The sequence below is a fragment of the Onychostoma macrolepis genome, chromosome 13, assembly GCF_012432095.1.
Source record: "Onychostoma macrolepis isolate SWU-2019 chromosome 13, ASM1243209v1, whole genome shotgun sequence".
In the NCBI taxonomy this organism is placed as follows: Eukaryota; Metazoa; Chordata; class Actinopteri; order Cypriniformes; family Cyprinidae; genus Onychostoma; species Onychostoma macrolepis.
In genome coordinates this window covers 18,747,445-18,761,812 of record NC_081167.1, presented here as the reverse complement: position 1 = coordinate 18,761,812, position 14,368 = coordinate 18,747,445, and the positions used below count along the sequence as shown (strand labels likewise).

The 14,368-nt window shown below is 37.2% G+C and overlaps 1 protein-coding gene across 3 annotated transcripts in view; it reads right to left on the bottom strand.

Annotated features, from left to right (window-relative positions):
- ogdhl (oxoglutarate dehydrogenase L) overlaps positions 1–14,368 on the bottom strand; it is a 36,140-nt gene that overhangs the window by 12,390 nt on the left and 9,382 nt on the right. For all 3 annotated transcript variants that reach the window (XM_058796021.1, XM_058796019.1, XM_058796020.1), the window contains exons 5-14: positions 12,708–12,823; positions 12,305–12,459; positions 11,971–12,117; positions 11,794–11,884; positions 11,519–11,698; positions 10,839–10,967; positions 10,064–10,243; positions 5,869–6,021; positions 5,114–5,216; positions 1,482–1,610 (exon numbers count right to left, since the gene is read on the bottom strand). In XM_058796021.1, the coding sequence (XP_058652004.1) occupies positions 1,482–1,610; positions 5,114–5,216; positions 5,869–6,021; positions 10,064–10,243; positions 10,839–10,967; positions 11,519–11,698; positions 11,794–11,884; positions 11,971–12,117; positions 12,305–12,459; positions 12,708–12,823 (1,383 nt within the window). The remainder of the gene's footprint in view (positions 1–1,481; positions 1,611–5,113; positions 5,217–5,868; positions 6,022–10,063; positions 10,244–10,838; positions 10,968–11,518; positions 11,699–11,793; positions 11,885–11,970; positions 12,118–12,304; positions 12,460–12,707; positions 12,824–14,368) is intronic.

Here is a 14,368-nt window from a genome sequence, read left to right as displayed (position 1 = left end):
GCAGAATTTAAGGAAACCAGATTGGAGTCGGCTCTTTAAGTGCAATGGTCCCATAGTGCAACTCCATCAATCCACTATAGCTCCCCTGTGTCCGCTGCTCAATGAAAGAAAATTATGACCCGTGTGGAGTAATGAGACATTCCTATATCAGAAGTCTGAGGATCATCTGTCAGGGTTTCTTGATGTTCCACACCATTACCACCATCATCCTGCAATGTTTTGATATCAGTTTCCAGTGTTTTGTCCCTAGTGGTTAAAGCTTAACAATACATGAGATTTAATCTAGTTGATGAACTGACTGCTGGGAACAGCCTCTGGGACTCCACAGCAATAATTATAGTGATAGTTCAAGCAAAAGTGAAAATTCAGTCAACATTTACTCACTCTCATGTCTTTTTAAACCTTGTATGACTCTCTGTCTTCCTTGGAAAGCACTTTCGCTCTTTTCCAAAAAGTCAATAGTAATCAATTTTAAGCAAATATTTTAAGCACAATTTTTCAGTGATTTTTATTTTATAGCTGTCATATGGCATCTGAAGATTTTAAAATATCAAAATATAACCAAAACGTTGTATGGACTAGTTTTATGATACTTTTATTTGGAGTTTAAAATGCCCCTTGCACCAATGATACAATGGTGATAGTTCAGGGATTAAAGGGTTAGTTCACCCAAAAATGGAAATTAGCCTGTTTTACTCACCCTCAAAGCATTCTAGGTGTATATGACTTTCTTCTTTCAGACGAATCCAATATTAAGTTATATTAAAATTTGTCCTGGCCCCTCCAAGCCTTACAATGGGGTAAGCAGGTGCTTTTTGTCAGAAGTCCAGAAGACGTGAAATAAAGTGCACGCATCCATAATAAAACGTGCCTCACACGGCTCCGGGGGGGTGAATAAAGGCCTCCTATAGCGAATCTGTGCATTTTTGTATGATAAATATCCATATTTCAAACGTAATAAACACTTTTTTCATACTTCACCCGCTGACCCGGGCTCTCGTTCCCTGGGCTCAAAGCTAGACTGTCGTACGCTGAAGCCGTGCAGGCGGATGATGTGGGACGTAGGCATCGCGGCCGCACACCTCTGAGATATGCAGGAGCAAAGGAAATAAATTTTCCTTACTTTAGCAAAGGAAAACCAGTCTCCTCTTGGCTTATATCGAAATCCTCTGACATTTTTCTTTACCACAGTCAGCGGAAGTGAGAAAAAAGTGTTTATACACATGAAAGTCATATACACCTAGGATGCTTTAAGGGTGAGTAAAACACAGGCTAATTTTCATTTTTGGGTGAACTAACCCTTTAAGCTTTTCCAGTTTTTGAACCTGCAACCTTTCAGTTACCAGCCTAGATTTCTACCCACTGGGCTACAACACCCCAAGTTTAGGAAATCATATTTGTATAATTTAGGATAGAAATTGTGGCTTCAACACTGCCACAAACAAACATCTGAATTAAATGCTAAAATACATGAAACTCACCACTGTGAATTGCAAAATCCTTCAGAGGGACTGAACTGGCTACCTCACCAATGTGCCTGAGCACCTCTTCGTTTAGTCCAGTGGAAGGGCAGCTCATGCTCTTTGGCTCTCCATCTGGTTTGAAGAAGTCTTAAACACAAAACAGAACACATATCACCAACAAAAGGGTCTAAATCAGTGGTGCTCAACCAGTGGGCCTTAGCAAACTTTAAAAGGAGTCTAAAGAGGACTTAAAATGATTTCAAATAAGACAAAACAAGCATTAAAATCAATTTCAACAGTCTCGAAAACCCGGATATGCAAGGTAGTGAGATCTCTAGACCTGCAAATGTCATACTGTATAAATTAATCTTAAAATGCCATGGGCATTTTATAAAGAATATTATTTTTTATTTATTTTAAAATATTAAAATATTTTACTGACAAGAAATTGTGAGTAAAAAGATTTTTCTTTATTTCTTGTTACAGTGTAATTATACATTTAAGTATTGAATCATATTAATTAACTACATCTACTTACTATATGGTTATGGTTAGGATTAGGGTTTGGCTTAGGGTTACTTTCATGTAATTATGCATAATTTATTGTTAACATAATAGTAAGTACATGTAATATGTGTAACAAGGACATCTTAAAATAAAATGTTAACAAAGATTTTTATAAAACCTTATACTCAATTTTTATCCAATAAATGACAAATGACAAAAAATTAATTATTTTATTTTTAATTCTAATTATTTTAGTTACTTTTTGAATTTACAGAAACTAGGAGTGCCCATAGATTAAAATATGATTAAAAGTTAAAAGTTTTAAAAACAAAACTAGGACTAGGGAACCATCAAAAATGGTTGTGGACAAGAACAAAATAAGAACAGTACTTGAACTGAATCGAGCTGAATAATGACAAAACTATTTTCTTGAATTAGTTCATAATTCATGATTTTCGCAAAAAAAAAACTATTATGAAGTTAATAAAGTGTGATGTTAATAAAGTAATTGGGCTCCTGAATAAAAAAGTAAGCTGAAAAAAGTGATTAAAGGTAATTAAAGATCAGTATATTGAGGTAAATAGAAAAAAAAAAAAAAGGCTGCCCACTGCTCCGGCTGTGTGTTCACAGTGTGTGTGTGTTCACTGCTGTGTGTGTGCACTTAGGATGGAATAAATACAGAGCACTAATTCCAAATATGGGTTACCATACTTGGCCACATGTCACGTCACTTTCACTTTCACTTTCAATTATTGAACTGAATTGAATCGAACTAACACTGAACTGACTGGTGCTGAATAATGACACTATTGTTTCACTACTACCTTACAGAAGAATTTGGATTTGCCTCATTTTTGAAGTTTGCGTCATTGATTCTGTTATTTTCCTGTTCAATAATGTGAAGCTGCTTTGAAACAACCTCTACTGTATAAAAACCGCTAGGGTAAACGTACCTATTAGCACACTTCCATTTTTGAGCTCAGATTATAAAAAGAAAAAATAATTTATTATCCTACTTGATGTCTTAACCAATTGATGTGTTTGTTAGTACATACCTCCTATAATTTCAAGTCAATCAGATCATCGCACACTGAGATATGAGTCTCCATGTGTTCACACTGTCTGGCAGCCATTTTGAAAGCTATCTAAAAACTTTCACCAAAAGAGGAGCCCTTTAAATGTGCGTTTTTTTTTTAATGTTTAAGCCTTTATTTTGGGTAAGTTTCACTACTTACTGTAAAATTAAGAGATTAATGTTCAGACTTTTGCATATTATAACCTGGAACTTGGATGTGGGAAATAATTACAGTTAGATCCAAAAGATAGCAACATAGCGCAGATGCTACAGAACACAGTTAGCTGACTAGCTGTATAAGATTGTGTGCTACGCTAATATATTACTTCACAGGCATTACTGGCTAGTACTTTTACATCCATAATATTATAAACTGACAGTTTATCGCTGGTCTGTGGTTTTACAGTGCTGTAATTTTTAAAGATTTCATATTATTGTAAAGTGAGCTTAAAGGGTGCACTATACTATGAAAAATCACACAGCTTCAGTGTGACATCAATAAGAAAAAGTATAATTTCATAAGATATTATTAATAATAGTTGTTCATATTAAAATATGTAAGAACGTATTACAGGACCTAGAGTACTTATTTAGCAAAATCCTGTCATTTTAATAAATATTACATGAAATTTATAAAAAATTGTTGCTGCTCCAATTAAGCTCAGTGTGCTCTCTTTAAGCTCTTCCACATTGAACATCTATGTAAATACTTCATAAACAGACATTAAATATTAACTGATGTTTGTCACTAAGTTAATCTTTATAAAATAGTTAATAACTTATTTTCACATCTTTAAGATGACAAAATCTAGACGTAACTATTGTTTATGCCCAAAGATGAAAGAGACATGTCATTCGTACAAAGAAGGAGCCATTAGAAACCTGTCGCATCTGTCCAGGAAAAAAGCAACTAAAGGCTGGAATATACTATATGACTTTTAAAATTTGAACAGATTTTTAAAACACCAGGCATCACATACTTGCAGACTTTGTAAATAGTCAAAGGAAAACAGGGCATCATACACTAAACAACTGAGGATCTCACACTAACAGACTTTAAATTCATTCCGATCACACGGAAATGTGTGCATTGTTGCTAGGAGATGTATGACAAATGAAAACAATATGTTTTAAAATCTGATGAAAATATCAAACATGTTTGATGTCCTCCAACTGGATGGAATTAAAGTCTGAAGCTAAAAAAATCTGTGATCATCAAAAAAATCAGAGTCTGTGATCATTATACACTACGTGATTTTCTATTAGATATGTCAGCTCAAATCTGCAGACTGGCTCTGACCTTTGGCAACTAGCATCAACTTCTCCAGACTGTGAATCGGTGGAAAATCGGGGCAAAAATCGTGAAGTGTATTCCAGGCTTAAGAGACTGTCGACAAGTTGACATCCATTTAATACGTGGCTTCATAATGAGGCTAGTCTCTGTGTTCATCCCCATGAATAAAATGTTTTATTAGATTTTTGAATATGTGTTACTTAGCTGAACGTGGACTAGTATAGATGTTGCAATGTGCTTAAATGACACTTCACTATGAATATATAACTGATCAAATTGAGTGCCTTGTTGCTTGAATTTAGTGTTCTGTTTTTTTGTGATTGACTTTGTACCTTCAAATAAAACATCTTTCAATTATTCTTTAAAAAGGTTGTTTAAAATACACAAGAATTTTTAATAAAACATGATGTGAGCTTAATGGGAACAGGGGTGTGCTTAAAGGGTACAGAAATGTACCAATTAAGCACAGCTAGACTTTTTGCATTTAATGATTTTGCATTTTCCAAAATGCTTTTGTCATTTAAAATAAAATTAAATATTTTTGTGAGAGAGATAAATATTTTATTTTAACATATCTTCTTGTACCGAAACCAATATCTTGTGCACTAAAAATGTCTCAATGTAGATTTTGGTGTAGGTATGTTTACCCTATATAAAATGAAAGGTGACATGATAAAGGTGACAATGGGAGGATCTGGAGTCAAAAAGGTCGAGAAACCCTGATCTTATATTTTCACTGAAACACCTAGCCTCTATAAAGTCTTCAATATGTACCTGGCCACGGAGAGTCAAGCCAGTGGCGGATGTGTAGGATCTTCTCATCTTTAGAGCTGGTATATGCCTCCTCACAGATCTTGTCATATTTAGCAACCTCCTCCTGAAAACAATTCACAGTACAGAGCTAGCCCGCCATCCACTATATTCATCAAAAAACCCAGACACATGACACATTTGTGACAAATTATTAATTAATGATTCATGGCACCTATGTGCTACGGCGTAGAGAAAACAGCAAGATTCCAGTCACAATTTATTCTCTAAGTGAAATCCCCTGAGCTATGTCAGCGAGTGAAGAGTGACAGGGATGCAGTTGTAAATAAAACGAGCTGTCGCCGGGCGAGACAAGGTGTCAGCTATCCGCACTGGAGGGATGGTTTGGTCTGACGATTGTGGTTTCTACGGCGACACAAATCTGAGGGTGGTTGGGAGGGGAGGGGTGGCTAGCTCTGAGCCCAGGGAACGAGAGCCCGGGTCAGCGGGTGAAGTATGAAACGTGTCATCACCAGAGCGAAAAGACATTGGCTGAGCATCTGAACTCAGCCTCCATCAATTGTCAGGAAACAATACACAAACGGCACAGGAAACCCATCACTCCCTAATAGGCCAGGAAAACAACAGCTGTGGAAAAGATGCTTTAGATGAGTTAAAAAGGTCAATTAGGATGACCTGTGGGAGGAACAACAGCAGGTGAACATTTTCACTTTACATAATGACACAGTAATGAGATTTCCATAGAGTGAGACACAAACCTCAAACTCTTGCAGTGTTACAACTCCCTCAGAGATGAGCTTGTCGGCGTACTTCTTCAGCACATGTTCCTGTTTGCGAATCTGCTTGTACATGAGGGGTTGAGTGAACATGGGTTCATCCATCTCATTATGTCCAAACCGCCGGTAACACACCTATAAAATACACCAGCAACATTAATATATGTGTATTAATATGCAAATTCAGTATCATTAATCAACCAATTGTATATCAACCTTCCTTCATAAAAACTACTGCCACTGTTTTACCTAAGATTCAATGTCTATCCTGTTTTTACACATTTCTGTTTTTTTCCCCAACATATTTAACAATGAAACAATGACAATTACAAATGAAAGTTGAATTAATATATTTTAGGCGTGGTTTCATTCCCAAGTGAGTTTTCAAATACATTTCCTCAGTGTTCAAAATGAGTCACTAGGCTGTGCCCCTCAGGATCATGTGATCGCAAACGCAAATCTAAATTACGTTCTTGAAGTGATCAACACATAAAACAAGGCTAACATCTAACATCTAACCCTATCTATTCAGGTCTATCCTAACCAGAAATATTTAAAAATATATTTAACTATAAGAGAATATCGGCATCCACATCATAACAATATCGCTGGAAACTAGAATCACAACACAAACACAAATTTATACAAAGATATTTTTGATGAAATCTAAGAGCTTTCTGACCCTGCATATACAGCGAGGGAACTACCACGTTCAAGGCCCAGAAAGGTATTAAACACATCATTAAAATAGTCCATGTGACATCAGTGGTTCAATCTTATCAATTTTATGAAGCTACAAGAATGCTTTTGTGTGCAAAGAAAACAAAAATAATGGCTTTATTCAACAATTTCTTCTCTTCAGTGTCAGTCTTTGGTGAGCATTCATGAGAATACCACAACGCATGCGTGTGCATTCCTCTGCTTGCAAACAAGGTGCAGCGCATCCGGATTCTACGTCAGAACACCGGCTCCCGCATCAGCAGCACTACATGCATGTGGTAGCTACTCTTGTGAATACATCGAAGACTGACAGGGAAGAGAAGAAATTGCTGAATAAAGTCTTTTTTTTGTTTGTTTTCTTTGTACTAGGGCTGGTAATTTAACGCGTTAATTAGATTAATTAATCACAGTGAAAAATGTTAAAATTATTAACGCATTTAAAGCACTTGCAACAACTCACTGTGTGATGGAGCCTAAAGAACATAGTTAGAATGTCCTTAAAATTCAAGATAAGTTTTTGTCTTATTTACATCATATAGTTAAGCAATATCACGCCAGCAATATGCTAAGTGTATGTAAGTATGTGATACTGATCTTATACAACAGTTCAGTAAGTTAATATTGTGTTATTTTAGACACAATGTTGTCTGTTTTGCTCAATTTCTTAATGCACGCTTTGAGCGAATTGGGTGAACCATTTGGCGCGTTGTATTTGAAACACGCTGCACAGATCGATCGCTGTAACATCAAAGTACCGCGAGGGCGACTCAAAGCATGCAGAGTCGTCTGCTCTCTTGTGGTACTTTGATGTCACAGTCACACACTGATCGATCTGATGGTGATGATGATCCGCTTGAGGACGAACAAGCCTGATTCAATGGACCATTCATAAAGAACCATTTACTTCACTCCTGAATGAATCAGCCATTTGAACTAATCAAATAAATGAATAAATGACTCGATGACTTAATCATTAAGGCCCAATCCCATTTCTACCCCATAGTCCTTCCCTTTCCCCTGTAAAGGGGTAGGGGTGTCTCGATTCTCTTTTGGTTGTTGGGGTAAGGGGTAAGGGAAAGGGCCAGACAGCCCTTCAAACGAAGATTTTTCGGGACCACACTACAAATGAAGGGGTGTGAATCATCTCAGCGTAAACCGGCTGCAGCGGCAACATGGCTACCCGAGCGAACAAAAAGACACATAAATGTAAGCATTATTGCCATTAATAAAGATTTTAATGAAAAGTAATCATTTGTTTTATGTTACATTCAATCATGAGTTCATATTTACGGTCATGTTATTCAAAGAAATGTTTGCAAAAAATCGCTAAAGTTTCCTAACGTCATATCAATACTGACTGCACGATAGTGCCACAACATATTTTCATGTTCTGTGTGTGTGTTTCTTTTTACAATGAGTGACGTTACTTCAAAAACAGCGATTTCATCCTCTCAGTGCTGGAAAATATAATGTAGCGATTCAGTAAACTGTTATTAATAAAAGTCGTGGGGCAACGTTGACAAGTTTCTTTGCTCTTGGATGTGAGCTGCGCTATCTCCGATATATGTGTGTGTGTGTGTGCGCGCGTGCGTGTGTGTCAGTAGCATCGCATTTATATAGAACGGTAATTAAAGTCTCTAATGCACACCAATAGGTGTGTGTATTGTAGGAGCTAGACGACGTATGATCACGTGTGACGGTATAGTAGTGGTGTCCCGATTCTTAGGGGAATATTTTCACCACTACCCCTTGGCACTCTGTTTCAAGGGACAAGGGGAAGGGGTATAAAAAGAATTGGGATTGGGCCTTAAGACATTTACCACCACCTACTGGCAGTTTTAGTTTATTATTTAGAGTATCATTTTATTAATGAGAAATAATTTCATATTTCCATAGTAATAATAATAAAATTCAAAAATCATTAAAGGAATTAGATTAATTAATCGCCACATCATGTAATTAATGATTAAATCTTTTAATCGCTTACCAGTCCTACTTTGTATGCAAAATGCATTCTCGAAGCTTCGTGAAATTAAGATTGAACCACTGATGTCACATGGACTATTTTCACAATCCTTACTACCCTTCTGGACCTTGAATGTGGTATTTCCATTGCTGTCTATGCAGCTTCAGAACGGTCTCGGATTTCATCAAAAATATCTTAATTTGTGTTTTCCGAAGATGGACCATGGTTTTATGGGTTTTGAACTATCTCTTTAAGGGTATGAACAGGCCTTTAGTAGTGAGGACACTTCAGCTATCTTTTCTGCATGGTTACATTATTATACCAGGTATTAATAAGAGAATCATTAACGCAAATTTGTTCAACAACTCATTCACTGTATCATTCTGTAATGTTTCTGACCCTGCGTCCCAATGTTCATACTATCCCTCCTAAATAGTATGTGAGATTACAATAAGTGTGTCCCAAAGCATAGTATGCTGAAAAGAGTATGCCAAAAGTCCCCGGATGGTGTACTATTTCAGGTCAATTTTTGAAGTGTGGATCCGTGCACACTCTAATAACTAAAATTGCCCACAATCCATTGCGCTTTGGCGAAGGATTCGGTCCAGAACTACAAACACGAATAAAACACATTAGAAAAACTACAAACGTGGCGGATGCACGCGATCGACCGTTAGGTAGAGAGGTTTACAAAAAGGGGTTTGAGTTACTAATAATCAATATTTAACCTGTTAAAAAAATATTTATTTATTGTTATACGTGTTATATTTCATCTGCAACAGCCATGTGAACTTTTATAAACATCCATCCATATTAACAGTGACAAGATGATTGACAGGCCAGTTTACAGTGACAGGGTGCGTGTAACAGATGCGACAGAAACCGTTAAAGACGCAGTTGTGTGACGTGATAGTATGTCCCAAAGCTTGCCTATTCTTCTACTACACACTCAAAAGTGTGTAGTTTTTCTTCACCAAAAGAGTGCATACTTTAAGGGCGTTGTATAAGTAGGCACATTGGGACACAGCATGAGTCTTTGATTCATTCACTCAACCAATTCATTCAGAACCACTGATTCATTCACAGACGAAACATCACTACTGTATATTGCTCAGGGATGCACAACCAATGATCATGCGTTAGCTTTGTTTTGTAACAATTTAATTGCCAAAGTAAAAATAAACAAAGTAACTGGCCATATTATCTAAAATGTAAGTGACCACTGAAGTCACAAAAACAGAGGCAATGTTAAAAGTTTTCAAACTGTTTTTAAAAATATTTTAGGTTTTAAATATCGGTCCATGGAGCCTCTGCAGTACCTTCACAGACCATTGTTTGACATCCCTAAGTGTAAGAGAAAATATTGTGTTTCTTGAACCAGGATAATAGATCTTTAGTTGTGCAATCAAACAGTCCATTCCAGTGAGTGATTTATCGTAACATTCAGTGATATTTTCAGTGATATGAAGGATGTGTCTTCACAGTATTTACCAGGTCTATTACCACATCCTTGTTGAAAGTGTTTCTCCATTCTGCAGCAACCTTACAAACATACATCACAGCCTCTGGGTCATCAGCGTTGACATGGAAGATGGGTGCATTGACTACGCGAGCCACATCCGTTGGGTACGGAGAGGAACGTGCCATTCGGGGATCTGTGGTGAATCCAATCTGGCAACATCAGATAACACTCATCAGTCTACAACATACTAAAAGGTCAAAGGTTACGGTTTCACAGAAAGCCACTCCTCAGGTTTTAAGTAAAGCCTGGAATACACTACGCGATTTTTGCCCCAATTTTCCCCCGATTTTACAGTCTGAACAAGTTGAGGCTAGTTGAGGAAAGTCGGAGCCAGTCTGCAGATTACAGTTGACAGATTCCACAGAAAATCGCGTAGTGTATGATGGTCACAGACTTTGATTTTTTAGCTTCAGACTTTGACTCCATCCAATCGGAGGATATCAAACATGTTTGATATTTTCAGCCGATTTTAGAACACATATGTTTTCATTTGTCATGCGTCTCCTAGCAACAAGGCGCACGTTTCTGCATGAGTTTGTTGTGATCGGAACAACTTTAAAGTCTGGTAGTGTATGATCTTCAGTCGCGTAGTGTATGATGCCCAGTTTTCCTTTGTCACTATTTACATAGTCGGTAAGTGTATGATGCCTAGTGTTTTAAAAATCTTTTCAGATTTTAAAAGTCGTGTAGTGTATTCCAGGCTTAAGTTGATTCTAATAGGAAAATCTGATGTTTGATGTTAACCTGATTATTGACCACAACATGGATGGTGCCATAAGTGGTATATGAAGGCAGTTCACTGAGATGGAAGGTTTCATAGACGACTCCCTGACCCGCAAAAGCAGCGTCACCATGCAGTAAAATAGACATCACCTGTAAAGGAAGGAACTGATGGTTTAAAAAAGATGTTGTTTGTTTATATTCATCCAACATTCCAAACAAATGAGCCATTATACAGCAGAATATGTGGTTATATTTTACATTATGCCATGGTCTGTCTGAATGCTCGATTCTGATTGGCTGGCAGGTGTTGATTAAATTCGTTGAACCGCACAGGTAGCTCCAGGTCAGTTTAATCACGTTCTATATTAATGCGCTTCCTATAAACATTGGTAACCATAGTAACATACAGTTACAGTTAAATAGTAATACAGACAAAATAACCGTCATTTATATCGTTCCGGTCAAATATTGCAGCGAAAATATTATTAACATCTTTAATATGTGAATGCTGGCAAATGACCATGGCATAAACGGGATAATCAACGGCTAGCTGTGCATTAAACGATTTGAATGCGCTGCGCTGCGCGTCGGGCGGTTCTTCGCCTCCACGTCGTGCATTCAAATCGTTTAATGCACAGCTAGCCGTTGATTATCCCTTACGTGGCTCATTTTAAAAGATAATCTGAAGATAAATGTAGTACCCTCCTTCCTTCAGTGTCTCCTCTGTAAAACTGCTCTGCCTTGGTCTTGCCCTGAACGACAGGATCTACCGCCTCTAGGTGAGAGGGGTTTGCCATCAGAGACAATGTGATATTCTTATCTGTTTCCCTGTTTATCCGTTCATGGTACATCCCCAAGTGATATTTCACATCTCCTGAACCCTGAAGAAAATTAAAGTGTGAAATGTACATCAGAAGTGCAATAAGAGAACGAGAATGAAATGAAAATCATCTTTCATCAGATGAAATTGTATTACCTCATCTGCAGCCTCAAGTTTGGGATCGAACTGACAGAATATCTGATCCAGATCTTTGCGAACTACATTGGCCAGGACGTTCAGTCGGCCTCTGTGTGAATCAGACATTGTGTTGTTATTGCTAGGGTGGATTCATAAGAGCAGAGTGAGATTGAATGGAGCAGGTTTTAGAGGTACCTGTGAGGCATTCCCATAATTACACTCTCTATACCAGCTTCACTGGACTTGTCGATGATCATCTTCAGGGCAGGGATGAGAACCTCACAGCCTTCCAAACCAAAGCGTTTCTCTGAAGACCATTTGCGAGCAAGGAAATCCTCAAACCTGAACAACGAATCAGGTTCATCATAAAAATACTTTCATTGTCAGCTTTACTTTACTAAATTAAAAAGAAGAAATAAAATACAGTTCGATCTCAATATAAAAACAGGTTTAAGCATGGAAAAATAATTCTCTAATACTAAGACAATAAAATAACACAAATGCAGTACTTTATTTTAAAGATATGCACCGTGTAGAGCGAACCAGCCTGGCCAGCAAAGTCCTCTTCTCTCTGTCAGAAAACGTCATGATTCCTGGAGTTTCAAACTTCTGTCGGATCCACTGGCACTGCTCCATATTGTTGATGAACATGAATTCCACTCCGGTATGACCACAGTATGATGTCTGGAACATTCCAAGCAAATTCTGTTTACCCTTTCATTCATTAATGGATTCCTTTTAGAAGGATAATTAAACATCAACATAATATAAGCAATGAGCTTGTCATATTTGCCCAAATTACATCCTTTCAGAATAGCTAGTCAATGTTGTATCTGAATCAATCCAAGCACAAAACCAGCTAATGAGGAATGAGGAAAGAGTGTTTCTACTCAAATACCGGGTGATATCAGAGTAATCCAGCATCTACCCACCTCAAGTCTGTGTATGATTTCTCTCAGTGGGAGTGTGCTTTCGTTTCCCCCAATAAATGTGGTTAGTGGCAACTGAAATGATTTATCCAGATCAGATTCTTCCAAGCCGTAGGACTCTAAAGATTAAAGAGGAGAAGCATATTGAGCAAAAAAGCAACATAAAATACCATAATGAATGTTAATAAGATCCCCGCAATGTTCCTTTTTAAACCAAATATTATGTTTTACAGTGAGGTAAAGATGTATTGATTATGGTTCCAACAAGTCACTCAAACACAGTTTCCTTTACAGTCATAAACCTTATTCTATTTAATATTAAAAATAAACAAATAGAATACCATTATTCATTTACACAACAAAAACTTTTTTTCTGAATTATATATATATTGCAGTAACGGTTTCCAGTTTGTTTTTGAAACAGCCATAACTGAAGAATGACTCGCAGTCTCAAAAATGGATATGAATGATTTATTGAGTGAATCTGATTCAAACAGAAGCCTTAACAAGACTCACTAAAAAGAACCATTTCATAAAAGTAATTTATTCACAAATCAGACATCACAGCTTGTGCTCTGTTTGACGATGCTTCCAGGAAACACTGCCACAAGCTAAAGTGTCCTTTATACTATCTCAGACAATTGACAGACTGGAAGTCATTCATTTACAGTGAAGAGTAGTATGGGAGCTGGTGGAATTCAGATCATGTTCGCATGTGTATTGTTTGGATGCGATTTGAGCTCTGGATGCATTGAAATATTTGAACTTATGTGTATTTAAAACTATAAGATTAGTGATTAAAACAAAGCGAAACATTATTTTCAGACAAACTGGAGATTATTTGTTTTGTGCGGATATAGTCATACTTTTATTATTCATTAATTTTACCATGGTGAATAAGTAGAGGGTAATGGCTGCTAAAAAAGAAGATATCCAAAGAAACCACATAAGGACAGACACAACATTTTCTAGATTTGAAATTAATGTAACACATTTTTATATTTTGACACATTTTCAACCATTTAGTCACAGCCTAGAGCCCTGATATGTAAATCCTAACTAACATCATTACCAATTTCATGGTTAGTTACACCCCCAAACGGCAAAAGAAAACCAGGCAATCACAGTAGGTTGTAAATGCTTCCTGTAGATAACACTGGGGTCTATCAGTACTGTGTCTCCTCAAGAGAGGAGCACACACAAGAGGAGACAGGTGCAAATGTAATTAAAGCCACAGTACAGATAAAGAGGAAAGATACATCATATCGAAATTAAGAGCCTCTGGTCCACTACAAGCCCTCATTAGCTGCACAGAGGCTATAGGAAAAGCTCTGACAAAACCTGACCTGACCGACACAATGAGAGTGTGTACTGAGGTAAAAGAGGCATGTTTTGAGAGGTATTCTCACCAGCTATTACTCTCTCTTTTTCGATCTGTTGTGAGAACATGTCCTACATCCTTCTACTCTGGCGACACTAAAGGCAATAGGACCCGACAGGAGCAAAGGGGAAGATTTATGGGCCTTTATCTCAGATAACATTAACCTGTGCTCGCGATTGAGTCTGGGGCATAGCTCTCCCTTCCAGCCCCTGTCGCTGTCTGAGACTGGGGAATCTGTAATGGCCGAATGAGGAATTGTTTGCTGACCACTTACACGGTTGCA